The 23,438-nt window shown below is 41.2% G+C and overlaps 4 protein-coding genes across 25 annotated transcripts; 2 read left to right on the top strand and 2 right to left on the bottom strand.

Moving 5' to 3' along the window:
* The first annotated feature begins 1,617 nt into the window (after positions 1-1,617).
* Positions 1,618-9,629, top strand: LOC103968663 (GEM-like protein 1). Of its 12 annotated transcripts, none has more exons than XM_065129336.1 (10): positions 1,618-1,777; positions 2,244-2,731; positions 2,811-2,948; positions 3,033-3,960; positions 5,422-5,618; positions 5,748-5,849; positions 6,928-7,199; positions 8,569-8,791; positions 8,937-9,076; positions 9,183-9,629. In XM_065129336.1, exons 4-8 carry the CDS (start codon positions 3,059-3,061, stop codon positions 8,752-8,754), a joined length of 1,659 nt encoding a protein of 552 aa, XP_064985408.1. In that variant the 5' UTR covers positions 1,618-1,777; positions 2,244-2,731; positions 2,811-2,948; positions 3,033-3,058; the 3' UTR covers positions 8,755-8,791; positions 8,937-9,076; positions 9,183-9,629. The 12 variants fall into 12 exon arrangements, with proteins under 12 accessions (XP_064985408.1, XP_064985406.1, XP_064985407.1 ...); XM_065129334.1 differs by having other exon boundaries at positions 8,937-9,098; XM_065129337.1 differs by having other exon boundaries at positions 1,642-1,828; positions 8,937-9,098.
* Positions 9,630-11,286: 1,657 nt separating this feature from the next.
* LOC135586922 (F-box protein At3g07870-like) lies at positions 11,287-22,964 on the bottom strand. Of its 11 annotated transcripts, XR_010491875.1 has the most exons (10): positions 22,739-22,964; positions 20,437-22,609; positions 19,591-19,718; positions 16,998-17,108; positions 14,506-15,021; positions 14,118-14,404; positions 13,886-14,025; positions 12,232-13,778; positions 11,666-12,022; positions 11,287-11,546 (listed from the first exon to the last, which is right to left on the bottom strand). XR_010491875.1 is itself a non-coding variant. In XM_065129328.1 (3 exons), exons 2-3 carry the CDS (start codon positions 21,692-21,694, stop codon positions 19,702-19,704), a joined length of 1,275 nt encoding a protein of 424 aa, XP_064985400.1. In that variant the 5' UTR covers positions 21,695-22,609; positions 22,739-22,964; the 3' UTR covers positions 19,340-19,701. The 11 variants fall into 11 exon arrangements, 4 of the variants coding, with proteins under 4 accessions (XP_064985400.1, XP_064985399.1, XP_064985402.1 ...); XR_010491880.1 differs by lacking the exons at positions 11,287-11,546; positions 11,666-12,022 and adding an exon at positions 19,808-19,875 and having other exon boundaries at positions 12,136-13,778; XR_010491876.1 differs by lacking the exons at positions 11,287-11,546; positions 11,666-12,022 and having other exon boundaries at positions 12,136-12,565; positions 12,662-13,778.
* LOC135625060 (transcription factor bHLH94-like) lies at positions 12,743-14,024 on the top strand. The gene is made up of 3 exons (XM_065129332.1): positions 12,743-13,147; positions 13,221-13,691; positions 13,796-14,024. Exons 1-3 carry the CDS (start codon positions 12,743-12,745, stop codon positions 13,889-13,891), a joined length of 972 nt encoding a protein of 323 aa, XP_064985404.1. The 3' UTR covers positions 13,892-14,024.
* LOC103969812 (RING-H2 finger protein ATL52) lies at positions 17,399-19,205 on the bottom strand. The gene has a single exon (XM_065129331.1). It carries the CDS (start codon positions 18,885-18,887, stop codon positions 17,748-17,750), a length of 1,140 nt encoding a protein of 379 aa, XP_064985403.1. The 5' UTR covers positions 18,888-19,205; the 3' UTR covers positions 17,399-17,747.
* Positions 22,965-23,438: the final 474 nt, after the last annotated feature.

Genomic DNA, 23,438 nt, shown 5'->3' with positions numbered 1-23,438 from the left:
ACAAACTTAAATTTTTAGATGAGACATTTGTCTCGCTTTAGCCGCATTTACATTATTAAAAAATGTAATATATTTTTTTTATTTTTAATTGAGACATAAATCAAATTAATTATATATATTTAATTATACGAAGCATCGAAGCCTTCTTCCTCTAAAAGAGCTAAATAAGTACATTATCACTAATCATTATCATTCTATGTGAAATGCTTATTTGACTAAAGACTTTCAAACACATCATAAATTAAATTCATACTAACGATTAATTAATCTGTGATAAATAGATGAGGTATAGTAATACTATAAATGATCGAGCATCCGAAATAACATTAAAGACATTATAAGCTCCATAAATTTTGTGACATTATAAGAGGAGGCACATAGGACCAAACACACACAAACAATCATTCAAATAATTAAAACAATTGATGAGATACACCAAATGATTTGATTAAAGAACTAACAATAATGCCCATAAAAGAACTTCATATTAAGTAGACTTTGAATGGAGGGGCTCCTTCTATCCAACATTTGTCTTTATTCCCTCCAACCATAAGCAAGGAGCCATGCAATCAATCTCATAAAAGCCATAGTATTTGGTAGGTTAGGTTCCATGGCATGCCTACTTAAACTAATGCTCCATATCCTCTTCTATCATATGCGTCATGCAATATATCACCACTGCTTAGTATACAATATTTTGTAGGGGCAGACGTCCTCATTTGCCTTTATCAACAGTCAAATATCATAGAGAGTTATTGGGAGAAGTAGGAAATGTCTTGGGTTGAATATAGTCAAAAAAAGAGAAAATAAACATTGTAACGAATTGACAATACTTTAATATAAAAAAAGATGGAATGATAATCTTAAATAGAAAAAAACACAAGCACAAAAGGTAAATAGTTGAGTCCGGTGGGGATATCAGCAAGTGCGAAGGAAAGAGAGGGCTTCACATTGAGTGGTCTTGCAAACGCAAGGAAAGCATCCAACCACAGTCCACTACAAGACACCAAGATGAGAGAAAGGTTGTCAGTCATGGAGTCAGAAGCCACCATGAGAAAGTGATGTGCATTGGAGGGGGAGGGGGGAGGGGGGAGGAGGAGAATGAGAAGACACTCTCCATCCATGTCAATGGCCACACCCACCACCATGCTTGACTATGCTCGATGATGGAATCTTGGAGGCAATTATTGATGCTCTTAGGAGTTCTAAACACCATATTTAGGTTTGGTTGTCTGTTTTGAGTTGGCTTCGGACGAGTGATAAGTGATGGAAGATTATTAAAGCTCCAATAATTGTGTATAAAAGGATCCTTTGAAGGGAATTTATGCATCAATATAACATGTATTGGACTCACATAGCAACATAGCGTGGCATTGAAGTAATCGTATAAAAGGATCCTTTGACGGGAATTTACGCATGAATACAACATATGTAGTGGACTCACACAGAAACGTAGTGTGGCATCGAAGTAATTATAGCGAAAGGGTTATTTCTCGGCACCTCCATCATAGAAATATTTTGACCATCAAGGGCAGCTTGATTGGCTTCATTTACGGTTAACCGCTGCTAGTTAGTTAGTAGATTCGGAGAAGTTGTAGGGGTATTATAGTCACATGAGGGCGATATATTCTGTCGCCATATCCACGCCTGCCAACACCGGTTTACTGCTGCCTTCCCTGTTCTTTATCCTCTCCCCTGGCCGAGCTCGTCCACCGATCATCGAGCAGAATTGGCTTTTTCTTGGTGCTCCACGTTGCTTAGAGCGAGGAAATTTCAGGTCTCCTCCGAGAAATCGCGACTCTTTTTCGTTTTCTTTGGGAGCGGGCTGGTAAAATTTTGAAGCTTCGTTCTTCCGAGTTCATAATTTGGTTCCTCTCCAGTAATTTCTGATGGCATCTTGGTACTCTGCATCATGTTATATTGTTATTTCTATGATAAAAATCGATTTTTTCTGCTGATTGCGGTAGATCCTTGGCTTTTTTCGGCGGAGTTGGTTGACCTTGTAGCTTTTCTGCCCCCAGTGTTTGGTTCATCCGTTTGTTTGATGGAGCGCTTAGTCGAGTGGTTCCAAAATCATTTCTTTCTATCTTTCGAAGTGCTTTGATCTTCTGTATCCCATGCTTTTGATGTCAAAAGAGCGATCTTTTTATCTTCCTTCTATTGTGTTTCAAGTGGTTCGAGTTCTCGGCATTCTTTGGGGGGGCAATATATCTTATTTACCGAGCTGGATTTGGGTGTTTCAGCGATCTAAAGCGACCAAAGGAGGCGACGATCGAAGCTGTCCTGGTCAAAGAGCGGAAGCAGTATGCGGTGGCTGTGTCTCTCAGTCGATGTTCTTCGGAAAGGCGTCTCCTTGAACTTGTACTGTCGGGTCATACTGTAGCTCGACTTGCCTCTCCTCTGGCTCGCTCTTTATCTCTGTTTCTGGTCTCAAAGCACTCTTGTGTTTCTCCTCCGAGTCCTTGTTGCTTTCTTCCTCAATTCTACCGGGATTTGCTCTTCTTCGTTCCGTAGATTCATCTGGTTCTGTTATTCCTGTCCTTTTTCTCTGCATCGCTTTTGGGTTTCTGGTGGACTGGTTCGATCTTAAGCGCAAGAAAGAGAAGTAATGGTGTGCCAAGCTGCGGCTCAGACGAGATTCCGAGCATTGAAACATGAGAGTGGGATTGCTGGTAGCTCCACCATAATCGTTAGGATCATAGCTTGCTTCCAGCCATTACAGGATTGCCAGGTAAAGAAGCATTATCTTCGATTGCTACAGACTAAACTTCAGTGGCTTCTAAATAATCATGAACTTTGATTCCTCGCAGGCCGAGTACTTCCGCCACCTCCTCAAGCCGGTCACGTAGATTAGCTTCTGTTTGCTTTGCTGAATAAGGCTGTGATTATTGCAGTTGCTAGTAGATAATCTTGTGGAAATAACATTTGATCTTTGCTGATTGCCACCGGTAAATCCTCTGGAGCCCTGTAAAGATCGATGCTTATCTGATCAATCTGTGGATTGAACTGATGGCTCTTAGCTGGTGTTGCAGGTGCTTGCTTTGTGGGGGTGTCACTGATGAAGAAATACCCTGATCCTTGGGTCAATATGCCTCAATCAACATGGCGGTTTAGTAGCTTGAACTCTGCCGCTGATCTCCAGAAGCCGGATATCAGCCGACAGAATGCGCCATTCAGGGCGTTCCCTAACTACATCAACCCCTTTGGCTGCTCCTCCTCTGGTAACGCTGCCGCACCGTTCCCTCGGATTCCAGCGCGCATATCTGCTGAGACCATGCCAACTTTGAATCCTCCTGCAATCCCCACCTTTGGCACACCGGAGTTTGCTGGATCTCACAAGAGATTTATGGGTTTCAGTCAGTCATGGGATCAAACAAGCTTAATTTTCAGCTCATCATGGAACCCATATCTGACTCTTAATCCTACAAATCAAAGCCTGGACCTTCAGGGGAGCAACGAAGTGGTTTCCGTTGGACACGGAGGAGAGGAGATGCATGAAGATACCGATGAAATCAATGCACTTTTGTACTCAGACTCCGATGATGAAGATTACGGGGAAGAGGAGGCCAGCACAGGGCATTCCCCGATCGAGCCAACAGCAGGGAGCTCATCGGAGGTAGCTAGCTCTGTCCTCCCTGTCAAGAGGAAGAGAATTGATGTGGATGAGCCTGATGCTTTGCTTGCAGACACAGCAAGCTCCCACCATCATGACCTTGGTTTGGAATTCAGGAACAGAAATACCAACACCGATGGTGAATCGAGCTGTGTGAGGGGAGAGGACCAGGACCGCAAGCGGATTAAGAGGGAGAAGATACTAGAGACGGTCAGGGTTCTCAGGAGGATCATCCCAGGCGGGAAGGGAAAGGATGCGGCCACCGTCCTCGACGAGGCCATCTGCTATCTGAAATCTCTCAAGCTGAAAGCCAAGGCTTTAGGTGCTACGCCACTGTTGGAACTCCGGTAGCATCCCCATTATCTTCTCCTACGTATAAATATTAGTATTGCAAGGTGGTATTAACCGCAGTAGTAGTAGTGTTACCAGTTCTCTAGGTCAATGAAGAAAGAAGGAAAAGGGAGAAGGCAATGAGTTCTCTCCACACGGATCCAATAATTGAAGGTGTGAATCAGTACCGGAAGACCACAGCTTTGGTGGAGCGTGAGAACTCTCAGTGTCATTGCTTTGACGGTGGGTGAGTGAGGAAGATATCATGGTCCAATAAAGCATAATTACGTCCTAGCCATGGAGGATTCCTAATCGATGCAAAGGGAGACCGAGAGAGGCCCCCCCCCCACCCCTTCCTTTTGACCAAAAGCGAATGATGCCGGGCATGGAGATCGCGCGTGTGCCATGGATTCGATAGAGTGGGAGCGCGCCTGTGCATGCGCGGTCGTTGGGTGGGTGTTGATCGCTCTTCCTCTTCCATGTTCCATCTTTTCATCCAGCTTTGTGCTGTAGTAGTAGTAGTAGCTTTAAGGGAGGGTTTAGAAACTGGAGGAGATTGCTGCTTGACTCTACTGTTGCATTCCACGATGACTTTGATGCTAGTTGACTTCATGATTAGCTTTGTTAAAGAAGGGTGTTTGGGGAGGACTGTGGACCACTCTGTGAGCTCTGTTCCCAATTCGGGAGCCAGGCTGAAGTCTTCAGGTTCAGTGAGGAGTGCCATGCATTGATGTGGGCCTCTGCTCGTGGAGCTTTGTGATTACTACTCCTTCCTTCTCTCCTTCATCTGCCACAGGCTTGACGTTGCCTGTGGTAGCTTATCCTGGTCCTCAAGAGGCTCCCATGGCAGCATGGTGCTGCTGTCCTTAATCCTTCTGCTTTAATTATAATTTGATCACCAAAATGGTGAAGACAGGTAGAGGACGTCCTGTAATATGGCTACATATCAGAAGATCTTTAGCGAATACTAAACATATAAATAAAGTCATTACTATAAGCCCAATGACCTGAACTCGTTGTTTTAGTGTATCAGAGGTTTTCTTGAACATAATATGAAGAGAGAGAAAGGGGGGGGGGGGGGGGGACAAACTTTGCTGCTATAATACCAAGAAGATGGTGGTGAATGATGTGGGCAAGGTCAGCATCTCACAAAAGTATTTATATGTTATTATATTTGTTTGAATATAAATGCCACGAATTATATTTTATTATTTTGTTGTTATAAATATAAATATTTTTATCAATACATCAATCGGTACCGAATTGGAGTTTTATTTTATTTTTATGAATTTGTTTTCTTGTTTTAATATATTTCATGCACTGGAATAATTGATAAGGAAAATGATCGTGCCCTGCACGTGACATGACCTGGCTCATGAGCATGAAAAAGCTTCTAATAATAATAATAATAGTGTTATATATATATTTTTATTTATATTTATATATCAGTCACAGAACAACGCGCTTTGAAGAAGCAGATCTCGCGAAGCGAAACGATCGGCAATGGAGAAGGGCGAGCATTCCGCCGAGTACGCCCCCTACCCGAAGCTCACTCCCGAAGACGTAGCGCCGCCTCCGCCGCTCCCTGTCGGCCACCTCGACGCCACCACAGTGCCGCCCGAGTCCAACCCCTACATCAGCCCTTCCGCCAATGCGCCGTCCTCGTCCCCCAAGAGTATCTTCTGCGTCTTCTGTATTTTGAGATCATTTAGATCGTTCTTTTTGGTGGATCAGATGCTCGATCTTGTTCGAGGAAGGTATACTTCTTTTATTCATCGATTATTTTTTTTAATGTGATGTATAGATACGATGGGCACTGTGCGCGATGTGCTTGACAAATTTGGGAAGAAAGTCAACGAAGCAACGAAGAAGACTGAGGATTTGGCTGGGAATTTTTGGCTGCATTGTAAGTCGTAAGATTCTGCTGCATTATCTTGACAACTGGATGTACTTGGTATGCACACAATGTACTTCGTTCATGACCTTTGTTAAGGTACAAGATATATGGCGAGGAGATTAGAGGGACCTTCTAATTCAAATTGGGAAATTTAACTGTTGGGCTGCAGATTATGTTAGGATACATAAACCCACTTAGGGTTACTTCTCTAGGGTTGCATATTTATGTTAGGATAATTAAACCCACTTTATCGAGACCTCGATCCAAATGTAACCCTAAGAGTAATTGTTGGTTAAAGTTGGGATCAAACAAATCATATCAAGAGAGAAACATGGTTTACGTGAAGTACATAGAGATTTCAATTTTGTTGTTGCTGATGCAATATAATCATAATAGAAATGAATGTCAATCTGAACAAGCGCCTAGTAGTTCATTGGTTTAACCATGAGATCCGTTATATAAATGGTAATACCTAAAAAACAAGGAATTAGTTTACATAAGTAAAAGTTCGAAAGATATGATAATGGGTTTGTGCTTGAAATTTTCCTTTTCTTTACATGGTTAATTGATAAAAAGAATTTTCAATTTCCAAGTTGACTAAATGTTCCACTTCTTTGCCAATCTGGGAATAATGGATTAGGGTAAAAAATTTAATATATAGGTCCCTTGATAAAATCTATTACTGTGAAACATTGGAATGTTGGTAGAAGACTTTTGTATTGGACAACTATGTTCAACCGAGACACATACCAAAGGGTGGGTTTGTTTGACTCATTTGGATCAAGGACAGAAAATCATCAGCAAATGAAAATAATAAATATGCAGTCAAATAATATTTTTTTAATTTTCTTTAGTTGGCTGTATTTAATGCTGAAAATCCATCATAATGTTACAAATCATCTGATAAGGCCAGTTAGGCTGTGCTTAACATCTTTGCTTTTGCTTACTTTCTGAAGCATGAAGTGGCTTCACAGTCATGTCATGTTCTTTTGTTCTGCATCTATGATTGATTTGTTCTGCATGCTTTTCTTCTGTGTCCTTTTTTTTTCCCTGCTAGTGGAAGATTTAATTTTCTTCCTTGTTTCAGTGAAAACAGGGCCTAGCATTGCTGACGCAGCCATGGGGAGGATTTCTCAGACTACTAGAGTCATAAGTGAAGGGGGTTATGATAAAATATTTCAGCAAACTTTTGAGACATTTCCTGATGAGAAACTTAAAAAGTCATATGCGTGCTATCTTTCAACATCGGCTGGTCCTATTATGGGGGTTTTGTATCTTTCAACTGCCAAACTTGCATTCTGTAGTGATAATCCCCTATCATACAAAGTTGGAGATCAGACTCAATGGACATATTACAAGGTACTTTGTAAATTACTCTTTTGTGTTCAATCTGTTACAAAGTTACAGGGGTTACCCACATTTAGATTAAAAGCATTTAACAAGGAGCTCAATGTTATAAGATTTGCCCATGTTTTGCTTCAAAATGCTGGTAACCAGCATGGTACATGGGTGTGTTCATGTGTACTGTGCTAATAGTAATACATGTAATTGGGGACCATGTCATTGATGACAAGCATTACGGTGCTCAGTACACACCACTGCTAATGCTGTAAATCATGTCTGATTCAGTGCATCCTCAGTTTGCATTATGGCAATAGTTGAAATTCTTGCATGTTAAAAGGTGGTAAAATTATGGACATGTAATTCATAACAAAATGTAGTTAATTCTTTTCTTATGCTAGATCTTTTTGTTATTGTTATCATTTTGCTGTCATTATTCGTTCTTTGAACATTTTTCTTCGTTCAAGTTCACTTCACGAAAATGAGCTGGGGTCATTTTGAAACATTAGTCTCTCTCTGTCTTTTTGTGTCATCGTGTTTCTTTATTATTCTTTTATTTTAATATATGTGAACCAGATAAGCCAGATATACTGAAGATCCACCAGAAATCTGGTGAAAAACCTTCGTAATATATTCGCTTTCTGATAACCTTATCCCAACCAAAATTGCTCTTGAAAAGGCTATCATGTTCATGACTAAGCTTGCAATTTTCCTACTGCTTGGAATCCATATGGATCATGTATTAGCAGCTTCAATCTTCTTGGCAAAGAATAATGATACATGATTCATCTGATACTCTTTTTTCAACAATGGCTGTATGAATGATCAAATACTAATTTTCCCTGTGGCTCATAATATTAAACATGGGTAATGCTTTAGACCAGATCTGTTCTCAAATACTAATTTTCCTAGGGGTCATTACCTAAAATTTCTTGTAGTCTTAGAAGCCACATGTAATGAAAAAACTCACCGGCTGAAGAAATTTATATGGAGGATAAGGATCCAACAGTTAACTTATATTTTAGAAGATGTTTCATTTATCCATCGTTGTCATGCAATTTTGACCTACTTGTGTGGTACTTAGGATGCTTCATTTGATTTTGATGGTCAGGCTACTTATGACCACCTTAATTCTTTGTTAATTTTCCTGTTGAGGGATTTTAAATTTTCATTGGCTTTGAAGAGGCAAATGTCTTAAATAAGATGCAGCTGTGTATAAGTTTTGCTTTAAGACAACTTTGTTGGAGGTTAACAATAATAATGAGATATTTACCTGTGTTTAAATTTTCACTGATATTTTAAAGAGAAGCGAGAAAAGATCAAATATTATAGGCCACTATTTTCATACATTACATTGATTTTTCTCCCCATTTTGTCATCCATGAAGGTGGTAATTCCTCTGCATCAGATAAGATCAGTCGATAGTTCAGCAAGCAGAGCAAAGCCAGGAGAAAAATATATTCAAGTTGTTTCTATCGACAACCATGAGTTCTGGTTCATGGGTCTTGTGAACTATGATAGTGCTGTCAGAAACCTACTGGAAGCAGTGCATGGTTCTCGTCTCCAAGTTTAGTAATCTGTTCGGATTTGGGAAAGCAATTTTCATGAAGGTATGTGTTTGTCATTTTATGGTTTGTTCATTCTAAAAATTATCATATACTTAATCACTCCAGTAAACCTTATTCTTGCTGCTGCGAAACTGATTGATAGTGGTTGTATGATGGTTTTTGTGTAATTGGTTTAAATGTCCAACAGTTCATGCTTGTTAGCAGAACTGTTGTGCCTCAGATGCTCTTTTCCCCGCATCATGAACAGTTTTGTCTCTCAAGTTCTTCACAAGATCAGGAAGGAAGCAGTTGTCATCGGGATACCGTATCATTTCTGCAAGAACCGAGGTGGTTTAAAGGCATTTTACAGGTCTTCTTTCAATATCGAGTTGGGGAACACACTGGTACATATTCTTTTCACTTGGGTTTCTGATGACTCGTTGGACTCTTGCAGTTTCCGTATACAAAAAGCAGGGATCATTCCACCATGTGGGGCTGCAATCAGGTGAACCCTAACGCTAGTGAAACAATCGATAGGAAAGAAGAAAACCAGGTGCCAGGTACGTGTTTCTTGACATGTGTTTGTTTTCAAGGTAGTATATGATTTGGGTAGTAGACGGAAGATGTGACCAAAGGCGCGCGCGGGCACACACACACACAGGCTTTGTATCGTAATCACATCAGGACGTGTCCTCTTCCTGCCAATGTCGCATCACCCAAAGTTGCACGTGATTTCGTCCCTCTCCTATACCGCCTCTCATCACACACAGAGAGATATATGTGCACAATGTTACTAGTCATAAAATGGATCTCTCTCTCCAAAACTATAGTCTCCTATATTTCCTTAAAAAATATTGTAATATAATCTTAAACATTAATAATATTCATTTTAGGCCCTTTATATTTATGTTTTTGAAAAAAAATGAAAGAGTGTCCTTAGTTGCTATGACTAGTAATGGTTAACCTAAGTTTATTTAATTATTAATTATATATATATAATATAAATGATTTTCATACTTATCACTATAAGTTTACGTTTGGTTTTTTTTATAATCTCTTTTAAACTTGAAAAACTTGCATATGCATGTTGTAGTTATTATTCATTATAAATGATAAATTAAATATTAATTAAAATTTGATTCACAGTAATATAATTTAAGACTTCATCATAGTGCTGAAATATCATCCAGTGTTTTTGAGGATGACATATGCAAAAGGTTCTTAAATGCGATAATAAAATATACAATAACTAATACTATTTTCTTGTCAGAACATATTTGCAGTAACTATATGGACTATTGATGTTTGCAATGATCCATTTTAACTCCGTGAAAACATCGAGTTCCGGGAGGAAGGCAGCGTACGGGGATTGGGGTCGCCAAAGTTACCGGTATTCGACCGGGGAACGCGGGCTCGACCGAACGGGGGCCACCGTGCGGTTCGCCATTGTCGTCTCGCTTGTGTACCGTGTGGCGTGGGAAAATGGGCGCGTCCGACGAGCGCAATGCGACGAGCCCACGCGTCCAATCATGGCCGCACGATTTCACCAGCACTGATCTGCGTCTGCCGAGAAAAAAAAACGATTCCCTTCTGTTTTATTCCCCTAATAATTACAAAATATATAAACACCTCAATAATAATAATAATAATAATAATAATAATAATATTCGAAAAGAAAGACATGGAGAAAAAGAAGAGACAGTGTAAACATGCACGTGGTAATAAATTTGCATCATCGTTGTTCTCTTAATTATCTCATATAAACTATTATACGAAATACAGTTTATCAAATCTAAAATATCATAAATCGAGAATAGGGTATATACCTTTTGCCGTTATAGGTCTCTATATACCTGCACGTGGGAAAAAAAAAAAAATCATTCTCCTCTCTTTTTACTACTCTTTTCGTGTTATCATATAGGTGAGTAAGTTGAAGGAGGGACGTCCCTTCCACCGAGATAAGCTTCGAATCAGTTTAATTAGAATCCAATTAAATCGATAATACACCTTTATTTTAAGATATTGATTCACTTAAGCACTAATTCCAAAAAGTTTATGTTTAATTTGATGGAAATAGATATTAAAACTTGGTGATCGGTTTCTTGATCGAGAAGAAAGGCGTTCCTCATGTGAGACCAAACCAAAGAAAACAAAACGGGAATGGAGAGCGAAGAAATGAAAACTTAGGGGAGCGGAGTGTCGTATGTGAGCAACAATGGGAGTTGGATGCATGGATTCATTTTACCCTCGCAGATGTTCGGCCACAAACCAAAGCCACAGCATCTGCCTCGTGAGGCTCGATAACACAGGGAACATGCGGCATCAACCAGTACATCGACTCGATCAGATTTAGTGTATCATTTTACCTGCTTCCCTCACCAACCCAAACCTGTTCGACCAAATTCCACCGTGGTTTGGCTTCACCTGCCCACAGAATACAGTGCATCCCAAGATTCTCGTACCGACATGGTTTTGCAGCCTTTGAGGCTCCGCTCTCACACTTGACACCCTCACTGATTCTACAAATCAGTGCTGTTTCTCGTTAATGCGACAGGATGTTCTGAGCTATACTCAAATTTTCTAATGGTTGATGAATCCATCTTTAGTTGCAAGTGCCCAAAAAAAAAGAAAAATTCTTTCTTTCTTTCTCTCTCTCTCTCTCAAACATCCACAACATAAGACCAAATGAATCCATTCCAAAACGAATAATTCCTCGGATTAGATTACTCACTATTTAGTTGAATATGTCTGAACCGTGTGGCACCGGGCGACATCTACTGATCATCCAAGTAATAACATTTTACTAGGCTGCACGGACCTATGAGATAAAAAAAATATACATATTAATATAAAAAAAAACAAACGTGAAATAAAATATCATCGTGGCACCCAAAAAAATATATGTTGAACAAGCAAAATAACAATTCAAGAACTTACTGGCACAAAATAATACACAAGTCTCTCACTAAGCATCCACATTTTTTTGCCTTCCCTGCAAACTGAGGAATGCAAGTGTTGTCCAAGAGTAAAGGCTAATGATCCAGTCAATTCTAGTTAGTTAGTAAGAAGACCTTGTTTGAAGGTAGAAATCAAACATCCCTCACACATCTCCAAAGCTCAAGAAATCTATGCCAGGAGATTGACCAAATTGCTAGATCAAATACAAATCCTCTACTGATTGATATAGGTAATCTTTAGGACAATAGTAATTACTATGACTTATGCTTTGGTCTTCCTGTTTTAGCTCAGAAAGCACAGGGAATATACCCCCACCTGTGAACCCTTGAAGCACATCTGCAGAGTAGGTTGTCAGAGCTCGAAAGATTCAATATATGCAAGTGTCATAATCAAATACCTGGCAATAATTTAATCCTAAGTAAAACCTAAGCAAAAAGGTAAAGAGAATCTTGAGGAATCAAATCCTATGATAAAATCAAACTTAATTGCGGGGAGAGCGAATCCCAAACGTAACAGCAAGGAGAGACGACAACACAGCAGCTCACCGTAGGCTATTGACACGACCCGAGTACGTATTCCATCGGTCAAAGAGAAGAAACAAGTCCTCAGGATCAGTATCCCATGGAAGTGTGTCACAGGCCACATGGGTTTGCAGCATCAGTGGCAGTACATGCTGCAGATGATTGCGGAGAGGGAGGAGGAGTGAGAACTCAAAGCTAGAAGTTGAAGCTCACATGGCCTCACATCTATCCTCCCGCTGCAGACAGAAACACACACACGTCCAACACCAGGCAGAATCTTCTGAACCACTTCATTTCTTTCACTTGTGTCTCTCATCAGGCCCTCCAACTTTTCCTCTCTATTCTTGATGATGCCAACCTACTCCAGCAGATGATACAAAACACTGACTCTCTCTCTCTCTCTCTCTCTCTCTCTCCGATTAATCAAAGAAAGAGGAGAAGAAAACATGCATACCTTGAGTCTATAAAAGCGCAACCTTTCTGACACCTCATCAAGGAGAAGGTTTGGTGGTGAGCTCCTTGTAGGAAGAGAGGAATGGCCCTGGAAGCTGCGGCTTTCCCTCAAGGCCTCTTTGGCTATGCTTTCGATGAGTGGTGTGCCACCGCCGCCGGAGGAGGAGGAGGAGGAGGAGCATGGGGCAGTGGCTTGGGAGGACTGCTTGGGGCCGAGAAAAGAATGGGCGGTGGCGGGGATGGGACTTGGGATCCCTCCTCCTGCTCCTCCTCCTTGGCACAACACCTGCAGGAGTGGAAGGCGAATTCCCCGTCGACGAAGGTGGGCGGCCGGAGGAAGAGGCGGCGGGGGAAGAGCGTCAAGAACAAAGAGGAGGTGGAGAGCCAGAGGATGACCCACATCGCCGTGGAGCGCAACCGCCGCAGGCAAATGAACGAGTACCTGGCCGCGCTCCGCTCTCTCATGCCCTCTTCCTTCGTCCAAAGGGTGACAGGCTCTTCGCTTCGTCCTTCTTGTCACTTGGCTTACGTGGTCCTCATTTGATGCCGCCAATGTGCAGGGTGATCAAGCATCGATCGTCGGCGGCGCAATAAACTACGTCAAAGAACTCGAGCAGCTCCTTCGATCACTGGAACTGCGGAAGCGACTCGAGCAACGAGCGGGTGCAGCCGGCGTCGCCTCCGCCTTTGCCGACTGCTTTAGCTTCCCCCAGTACGCCTCCTACTCAGCCAATGGGGGCGCCACCGACAGTAGCAGCAGCAGCAGCAGCAGCAACAACGACAAGAAGAATCACGGCGTCACCGGCGCTGACACTGCCTTTGGGAACAGCGGCGAGGTCGAGAACCGAGCAGCCACCGCGAACATCGAGGTGACGGTGGTGGAGAGCCATGCGAGCCTGAAGGTGCTCTCAAGGCGGCGGCCGAAGCAGCTGGTGAAGCTGGTGGTGGGGCTGCAGAGCCTGCGGCTGATGCCGCTGCACCTCAACGTCACCTCCCTCGATCAGATGGCCTTGTACGCCTTCAGTCTCAAGGTAATGTCGGAACATCTCTCTCTCCCTTCTCCGTTATCTTCTGCAATCTCGTGGAGTTTGTGCTCATCTCTTCTGAACCTGCTACGCCTGGTTTCGATCGGCAGGTCGAAGATGATTGCCAACATACATCAGTGGATGAGATAGCAACAGCAGTCCATCAGATGTTGTGCAGGATCGAAGAGGAGGAGACATACCTTTAGACGACTCCATTTGCTTGCCACCATATAGGAGTCTCTCATATGATTTAGAATCTTGTACTTGTAGGACAGAGCTGTTGATCTCAGTTACTTGGGACTTCTGCATTTGATGATGATAACCTGAGTGCTTTGCTGATCTGCTTGGCAAAAAAATATCAACATAAGAATAAACCGAATACATGGAAGTCTTTGGATTAGGTTAAAAGCTGTGCAACATTGAGAATCTTACCATTGGATACAGTGATAACATAACTAAGAACAAAGAATTTGGATTCCTCTTTAGATTATTTTTCCTTCAACCTTTCTTTTTTGCATTTTGATGAAAGAATTTACTCCAATCAGCAGCTACCACCATGAATCATACCATATCCAGAGAGTCAGCTCAATGGTCAATTTTTCTTGCTCCATTGATTCAGATAAGTTATGAGGAACAAGTTCACTTGCATGGAGCTCAGTAGGCATGCTTGTGTCCTCAGAAAAAGCCCAACAGAAGAAATGACACAATGCTCGAGGAATCTGTAAGATCTCGAGGGACAGAGATGATAGAAGGCCATAAATGATAATGCAGGAGTAGACAAACTCAAAAAAGGATGGATATAATGAAAGAAAAATAGTACCAGTGTCAGTGTTGTATAACCTTGTGGAATTTGCTTTCTTTTGTTTGATGTGAGCCGTGCTGCAAAGGGTCTGTGGAGTAATAATGATCCAGAGGTGAGAAAACCCTGCAACTGCAAGACATATCCTATCATAATATCAAAAGGAGAGATGCAAAGGAGAACAAATAGTCATTTTTAGGACTGATTTGGCTTCCAATCGATGTATGAGCTGACCAGGTTGGCAAATGACCTCTCACTGGTTCACATGTTGCTGATTATGTTCTCTGTCACACCTCATATAATACTGGAGATCCAATGGCAGCAGAGGCAATCTTAGTTGCTGTCCAATCCACAAGCAAGAGTAGTTGCTTGTCAGTTGATCCAACATGGAAAAGTTTGGTGCATCTCCATTGTGTCAGCAAGAACCCAACAGTAGTGTCTCAAAATCTGATGGCATCAGTGTTAAGGGAATAAACTGTCATTCTCATTGACATAGATTGCATCAGTATCAGATTGGCATCTCCCTCTGCTAACTGTCTGCATGATAGAAAGGAAATGGAGTGCTTCAAATATGAGTAAAAAGCAACATTACTATGTGATAATTTTAACTCTTTCTGCTACATGTTGATGCGATTGAGATGAAACTTCAGAGTTTAGATTCACCTTCCCAAAGACCAAATCTCATGAATTCCTTTGAAATTGTAGAACTGATCCCAAATTTTGAATTGCAATTAGTAAGATTACTATGTTATTATTCTAACTCTTTCTGCCACATGTTTATGCAGTTGAGATGTAATAATTTTTTTCAACAAATAATCTAAAATTAAGAGAAAAAACTGAGCTGTTCGGAGAAGCAGCAGAAGCCACTCGCAAGAACAGCGGGAACATTATCATTTTAACATGTTCCCAGAGACTGAGCATATTATGTATCAAGAAAAACTTGGCAAAATGAAAAGGAAACATGGAATACTTGCTACTATTACATGCAAATTCTAAAGTACAAATTTCAAAGCAAAACTTATATTTTCAATGATGAATTACTGGAGTGAAGAACCCATATAACATTCAGAATTGCAGATAATCACCAAAAAGAACAACCGCATGCTAAAAGCTTCTTTTACAGTCAGGATAAAGACAGATAAAGTCATTCTGTCAATGAGCATTATGTAGGCAAGGGTTGGAAAACTAATCATAGATCTTGTAAATAGAATATTCTGAAGCCTACTTGCAAGGAACAGCTCCGTCAGCCAAAGTAGAATTTCACTATACACAATTGGTACTGGAATCATCTGCATCTGGCTAGTAATAATTTACTCAAGGGTAGGGAAAACTAATCTCTGAAGATGCAGAGGTGCAATCCAAGATTTTCTAAACAGGCTGGGGAGAGTCATCTAACAGTCCAACCTGAAGGCCGCCATGAGCAGTACAGAACAAAGAAGTGGTTGAAAAGTGTTAATTGCTTCATGCATCATTATGGTCTACTAGATCTAATCAAACTACTCGGATAGGGTTCAGTGGAAGAGTAAAACAACAAAGTTATAGGAGGAAAAAGTCAAGCTTGACTGGGATACAAGACATAATCAAATCCAGTAATGGGTCTGCTTGATAAGTATTTGAAAAGTATTAGGACTCATCATTAAAACAATTGATTCTTCAATCATGCATGCAAGCTGTACTGGCAAAAGGAATTGATTCCTGAGAATTATAAATAGTCAGAACTCAGAACTGTGTTTTCTTCTCCCAGACATAGGTCTCTTGCAACAATTTGTTCTTGCTAAATCTAATAAATTTTCTTTACAATTTGATATTATTCTATATACTAAAGATTTTTTGAAGCTACAAGTGTTCTTACTGTAACTGACAAACATAATTGGACGAACAATAAGACGAGGAGTATTCTAGGAATCTTACAAGACCAAATGCCTAGACATTAAGTTTTTAATTACTTGTTCTGGAATCCTCTTAAAAATTATTTACCAGACTAGGTTATTTCCTCAAGGGCTAAGATATAAATTAGTTTAGAAGGATAAGCAAACAGTAGATACATGAACATAGGATATAATGAGAAAACTTAATAACAGAAGAACATACAGTGACAATTTATTGTCAACCAACATGATATGCAATCATCTAAAGAACCTGCAGCTTGACTATCCTCCTATAGATCAAATTCCACTAGGTTGCTTTTATATGTACGAAAAATTATCGGGCCAAGGGATCAATAAGGTAGGGTCCTTGTTAAGTAGCATATAATTTATTGTCATGGCTAATAGAATAGCACACACCAACAGCAATGACTTATACTCAGTACAAAGCATCAAATTAGAGATGACATGATTAACATAAGTAATAAAGAACACAAAATGGATAGTTCAAATTTGTTTTCCTGTAGGCAGCATTATCCTCACTATTCTTTTCATGCAGCTGATAAAAAAACTATGTTTTTTCTTGAAAGAAAGAATGGGTATAGTACATCATTAACTGTCCGTAGGAGCTATCAGGAAGTGAAGTACCTCTTCGAAAAACATCAGTGTTGCGTGCTCTGGCAAAATTGGCAAGATTGTATGCTAGTGTTCTCGTCTCTGGGTACATAGCTTCACCGAATGAAAGACAATAAACTAGTTCTGTGTAATCAACAGAGAAGAGAGAGTAAACTGAAACCACTAATACTCTCTAGTTGCTTTCGATTGAAAAAGATATATATATATCAGTAGGATCCATCACTCAATTTCATGGAAACAACTAATGTTCATGGTGACTGGTAATCAGAAAAAACAGAAGGTAAAGACTGTAAACCATAAGAGAATAAAGAAATCAATACACGAAGTACATGCATGAGTTTTATCAGTAGAGGATCTTGGCTTTTCCCGCAAGTGCATAAGCTACTGAGAACCACAATTAAGTAGGCGAAGCATAAAAAGAAGGTCAATAAACTCACTTATTAAGCGGCATCTTCTAATCAGTGTGAAGTCTTTTACAATCTCGTAATATATTCACAATTAATGGACACATAAACCTTACAGAAGTTCAACTTATGGAAACTTATCATCCAGTCATTGTGCTGCGAATTCAACCCAAAAATCTACCTTCTAGCCTTAACCATAACTGATGCAGTGTATCTGACAGGTTCACTGTTCTCTGTTTCCACTCTACACACACAGACTCAAAACAGTACAGAGCAGCTCCCAACTTGCTGAGAACCACTGGTATATTAGATATTCCGCATTTCATGAACTTGATAACATACTTCAGTAATAGGACTATTACAGTGGAAGAACAGAGCTCCGAGCTCGCACGTGTCTTAGCAAGAAGAAACCCCCACTAGCACTCGATGAAGATCTTTCAGATTCTTTCTGCAAAGTAGTAGTGCCACTGGAAGCAGTGCCCTGCTTTCTTGTGGTTCTGCCATCCCACTCCTCTCTCAGGGAGGGTTCCTTTGTGTTACCAGTAAGACCTTCTACCAACTCCGATCTGTGCAAGGAAGGAGCGTGAGCGAATGAATTCATCGAAAACGAGCGCCGAATAGGCTCGAACCCTTGTTCCCCAATATTGCTAGGCACTCGCAGCTCAGAATTTGGGATATGGTCAGTCACGATTGGAACTCCAGCTCCAATTTCCAAATCTTCGCCCTCCGTTTCCACTTGTAAGACGCCTTGACCATATCCCAATTGGCGGCCATCGATCTGATTGCTATCCAGTACAGCAGAGGGGATCGAATTGGGATCCATGCCATCTAGGGAAAAATCAGGGGAGGACAAAGCGGAGGAAAACGTGGGAGAAATTGTTCCAGGATCGGCACCGCTGGGGGCGGAGGTTGGGGCCACGATGGGCGCACGGCAGAGGGGGCAATTGACGTGGGATCGGAGCCAAGTATCGATACAGCTAACGTGGAAGGCGTGGCCGCACTTGGGAAGGAGGCGGAGGAGCTCCCCGTCGCAGAATTCGGAGAGGCAGACGGCGCAGTCAGTGGGGGAGTCGCCGAGGACGCCGTCAGCGGCCTTGTACGCCCAAGCGGTGATGGCCCCGATGGTGGACTCGTCGAGGCCGGTGGTCCTGATGTACCAGACATGGTGGTCCACCTCGCCGCCGCCGTTTTGAAAAGGGTCGGGGTCTTCCGTCGCGGAGGCGGCAGCCAAGCGACGGCGTCGGCGTCGGCGTCGGCGTCGGCATCGGTAGATGAAGATGGTGATGAGGACGACGATGACCGCGGCGGCAAGGAGGGATGCGAGGGCGATGGGGAGGGCGGGGAGGAGGGTGGGGTGGTCCTGGGAGGGAGGGGGAGGCGGAGGAGGGGGAGAGGGAGGGGGAGGGGTGCAGAGGGGGTCTGGATTGTGGGAGTCGTCGTCGCCCGGCTTTGGGACGAGGAAGCGATCAGGGCGCGACGCCATCGCCCTGCCGATCATCCGCACCCAACACCGGAAAAAGAAGACGAGGACTTGGTATTTGACTGACTCGGGTATCGTCCCCGGCACTCTTCGTGTTTTTTCTTTTTTTTTATTCTCACTCAAACAAAAATAACCACCAGGTGACGGCCCTCAGGGCTGCATTCTTATCGTGGCTCCCACCCACCCAACCAACCAACAGGAATGCGGGTAGGTGGAAGAGCAGTTACGATGCCTTCGGCCGTGCTTCCGACATGACTAACACCCCCACCAAAGTCACACGAGAAGCTGTCTCCTTTGAATTCAAAGTAAAAAATATATCTCACCACAAATTCTTGGTAAAATCTGCTCCTTGAATTCTGCAATGCACTCAGCTTTTCCATCACAATCCCAACCCTTCACTGCCATCATATTTGATCTGAAGCTTTTATATATATATATATATATATATATATATATATATATATATATCCTGGTTTCTATGATCACAGTCAGATTTCTATGGAGAATGATTAGCTGCACATATAGAGAAAAGGCTTTACCTATGTAGTACTAATTTTCCTATGAATTAAAGGTATTATGACTATGTGCCTAAGTACTTGGTTTCAATGTTCATGCAAGAAATGTAGAAATTTACATACGAAATATGATCAGAATAAATAAAAAAAAATCAAAGTTGCCTCTTACAGAACTCCACAGCACATTCCAGAAGAAAAAAGATTACCTCCAAATAGTATTCAGTCTGACCGTCTATGTAAATGAGAGAGTTTTCACAGTATCAATAGGAAGTAAAGCCACCATTTGTCCCCAAGCATCATGTATGGAGTCAATCATATCATCTCCCAACATGATCTGCAACATCCATATACTTTCCTTACTTCGTATGGAACTGATCAAAATCAAATAAATAAAAGAGAAAGAATTTCTTTTATATTTTGTACCTCTTGCTTTTGCATCTTTCCAAAAAGAATTGATAGCAACATGTTATCAAGAACTTAGGAAAAGCACCCTGCATTTATGAATCTGAACTTTATCTATGAGAATAATCAATTACAGGAGATATATAAGATGTTTCACCCTTTTTTTTTTCTCTAGTTAAGTCACATTAGTTATACGTACGCTTCATTTTTAATCACATACACATTCTTGAAAACATAAAATAGGGCAAAGCCCAGTACATTAGGCTCCTGTGATCTTGGGAGGGTTACCGTAAAGCAGATAAAGATTCTCATAAAGGAAAAGATCTTAAACAAAGTCATAAAGAATCACAAAGAAAATAATGCTGTTAGGAAGATGATGAGAAACAAATTTCTTTAAGGTAACAAATATAGAACAAGGAACATCATTCCATAAATTAAGACAAGGCAAAGCAGAATTTGTAATACACCACTTGAATATACAAACTCCACAACTGTAGTAACTAGTAATTTTACCTCCACTTAGCAACAAATATTTCAAAGCTAGCCGATTATATCTATATGATTTCAAATCCATATGAACACAAGGAATATATTTCAAGGAACTAACATGCCATTCTTTACAAAACATGATACTAGGCCATCACACCTACCAATAGCTTTATACTCCACAATCTGTGAAGAAATTATGGGCTGGGAATAAATTTCCATGTCACTAGTAAAATATGCAACATCCATGTTCTCTTTCAATCTTTCAAGATTGCCCCTCAGCGGAGCCAGACTCGGCCTAAACCCACAGCAAATCTCCCAATCCAACCATGATGGCAACCCTGATATCAGCAGCTTCTTCCGACTCAAGGTTCTTTGCTCATATGAAAATATTGCATCCTGTAGCCAAATCAGTAGCACTCCATTCTTCTCAGAGATGGATATCAGCCTAGGAAGCCCCATATCAAGACCATAAGGCACACCTACAGGAAGGATGTATTCCTGCTGCCAATAGTTGTTAAATTGATCCTTAAGCACCCATACCTCAATGAGAGTGCGCTTCCTAAGATCTACCACAGACAAACACCCTCCCAGCTCGGAAATACTGAATCTCAAACCAAAATTTGGGTGAGGTGTCATTACCGATTCCTCTTTTCCGATATCAAATGATATGATTCTATCAGCACCAGAAAAATGTGGATGTACTAACCAGTGCAGATGTCCATTAGCAAACACAGGCAGACCATACGGAGGCTGCTGAAAGTCTCGCACTGCTCTCCAAGACCCTGTTGCACCCAAGTTGTATACCTCAGCTGAAACCTTAAGATTAGCATCACCGTGTAAAGATCCTTCAGAATATGATACACGAACAACTTTGTATGTCTCTGACATAGAATCAAACCCAAAACCATAGACTATTGTGAGAGGCTCTGGAGGAAGAGTTGTACCAGGTTTCGGTAGAATGACAAACTCGATTGTGATAGGATTACAGACCAGGATACACTCATGATCGAATGATGCAAAACACAGGAAGCCATTGCAAGCCCCTACTAAATTCAATGAGCAGGAACCAACCAAATTTCTGATGGAATTATCGCTAATGTGGAGTTGATGACCCCTGAGGCTTATTGGGCTTATGCTGATGATGTTCTCCTTCAGTAGACGGTGGGACAGAATTAGTAATGTAGGGTCACCAGCTGATTTCTTAGAGTGGAGGTACCCGAACTCTGGACTTTTTATCACATCAAGCCATAACTTAGATACACAACAAAACCGAAGAACAGATTTCAGGGGCAACCTGGAAAGGATGCAGAACAAGATGTCACGGGGGAAAGTGGCCATTTTTGCCTGAATCTTGTCCTCGGATGATTCATAAACCATGCTCACATTACTTTGCTTCACAAATCTAGACATTAATGCCATCAGTTCAACAGACCGTATTACACACAAAACAAAATCATAGAAGAAAATTTAATGACAAACAGGATCACTATTCGAATAAGCAGAGCTATTATTGAAGAGCCTGGAATTTTGACCGATAAGAAAGAACTCTCTAAACCCAATGCAAAATTAGGATAAATTGCATAAATTTTCAGCTTCATTGGTTGCTACCCATTACTTTATTTTGGAGCATGGTGGAAGAGCTATAGTGATCAATGGTTCGGATTTCATGCAAGATTCAATACTGGATACACATGTATATCTACACACAAAACGAAACCTCGAGAAAATCAATGACAGACAGCATTTCTCTTCCAAGAAGTGGCTATTATTAAAGATCATCAGACTTTGGCAGGGAAGAAAGAAACAATTTGAAATAATCATGCAGAAATCAAGACATCTCTTGATCTAAAACCAATGCTAAATTGCTAAATTTGTCGCGTAACTTTCAGCTTCATTGGTTGCTACCCATTACTTTCTTTTGGGGCAAGGTGAAAGCTCGCACACATGTCGTAGCGATCCATGGTTCTGATTTCATGCCAGATTCAACACTCTACATACATGTATACACGCACACACATACAAAACAAGATCTCGAGAATGAACGACAGACAGCATCCCCTTCCAATAACTGCTATTATTCAAGTTCATGAAACTTTGGCAGAGAAGAAAGAAACCCTGGGAAATATTATGCAGAAATCAAGATTGCTTTCGATCTAAAAGCAATGCTAAATTTGGATATGACCCCGTAATTTTTCAGCATCGCAAGTGATCCATGTTTCTGTTTGATGCGAGATTCAACAACAGCAAGAAAAATCTTGAAGAAGGCAGCGAAAGATTCGATAAGATAATATTCATTAGAAAAAAACCCTTATTATCACAGACGAAAACACAGACCTGAAACGAAGCAACAAGAAATTCCTTCAGCGAGAGGCTGCTAGGGATTTCTCCCGCAGAAACGATTCATGATCAAGGGAAACAATCGAAGACATATGTTGAGTCAAAGCAGAAACATGGTACTCTTACTCTTGTTCTTGCTGTTGACTGCTACTGCGCTTCGTCCTCTTCTTGTGCTGGCGCCGTGGAACTCGACCATGGTTTGATCTTATCTCTCCCCCGTGTATGAAAAGTTCGATGTCAAATCCGTACCTTTTGAGTTCTGACAAACCGAGGCATCATACGACGGCTTCGACGGTGCATCATCTCCAGCCGTTCACTCGCTGATAGACGGCTTCCCCTCTGCCGGCCCATCGTCCTCCCATCACTGGATCGCGTCGGATCGTTGATGTTAAATCTGATCCGTCCTTATGTGACTCGATTTGCAAAAAAAATCGTGTTGCACACGATCGGATCAGATCAGGTGAGATCTGATCGAAGATGCAATAGGTATGATTTCCATATGAATTAGATGAGCCAATAGTAATCGCCTACTACTGGTGTTCAGATTGATCAAATGTGATCGAACATTTCAAATTATAAAATGTATTTAAATTTATTAATGGATTAATGCATGGCTGATGATGGTGCCAATAACTCATATTCTTCCTTCCCATCGCTGCACGTTTATCCACCATAAAACTTGCTTCGGCGATTGCGTCATTCGACTTTTCTGCTAATGCGACGGACAAAGAGAATAAAGAGCAAGAAAATGTCATGGGCATATTATTTTGTTGCCACCACCACGTGACACACGACATGACATCGTTCCCGTCTAACAACCCCCAGC

The sequence above is a fragment of the Musa acuminata genome, chromosome BXJ2-10 (genome assembly GCF_036884655.1).
Source record: "Musa acuminata AAA Group cultivar baxijiao chromosome BXJ2-10, Cavendish_Baxijiao_AAA, whole genome shotgun sequence".
In the NCBI taxonomy this organism is placed as follows: domain Eukaryota; kingdom Viridiplantae; phylum Streptophyta; class Magnoliopsida; order Zingiberales; family Musaceae; genus Musa; species Musa acuminata.
This window is presented reverse-complemented; position numbering and strand designations above follow the sequence as displayed.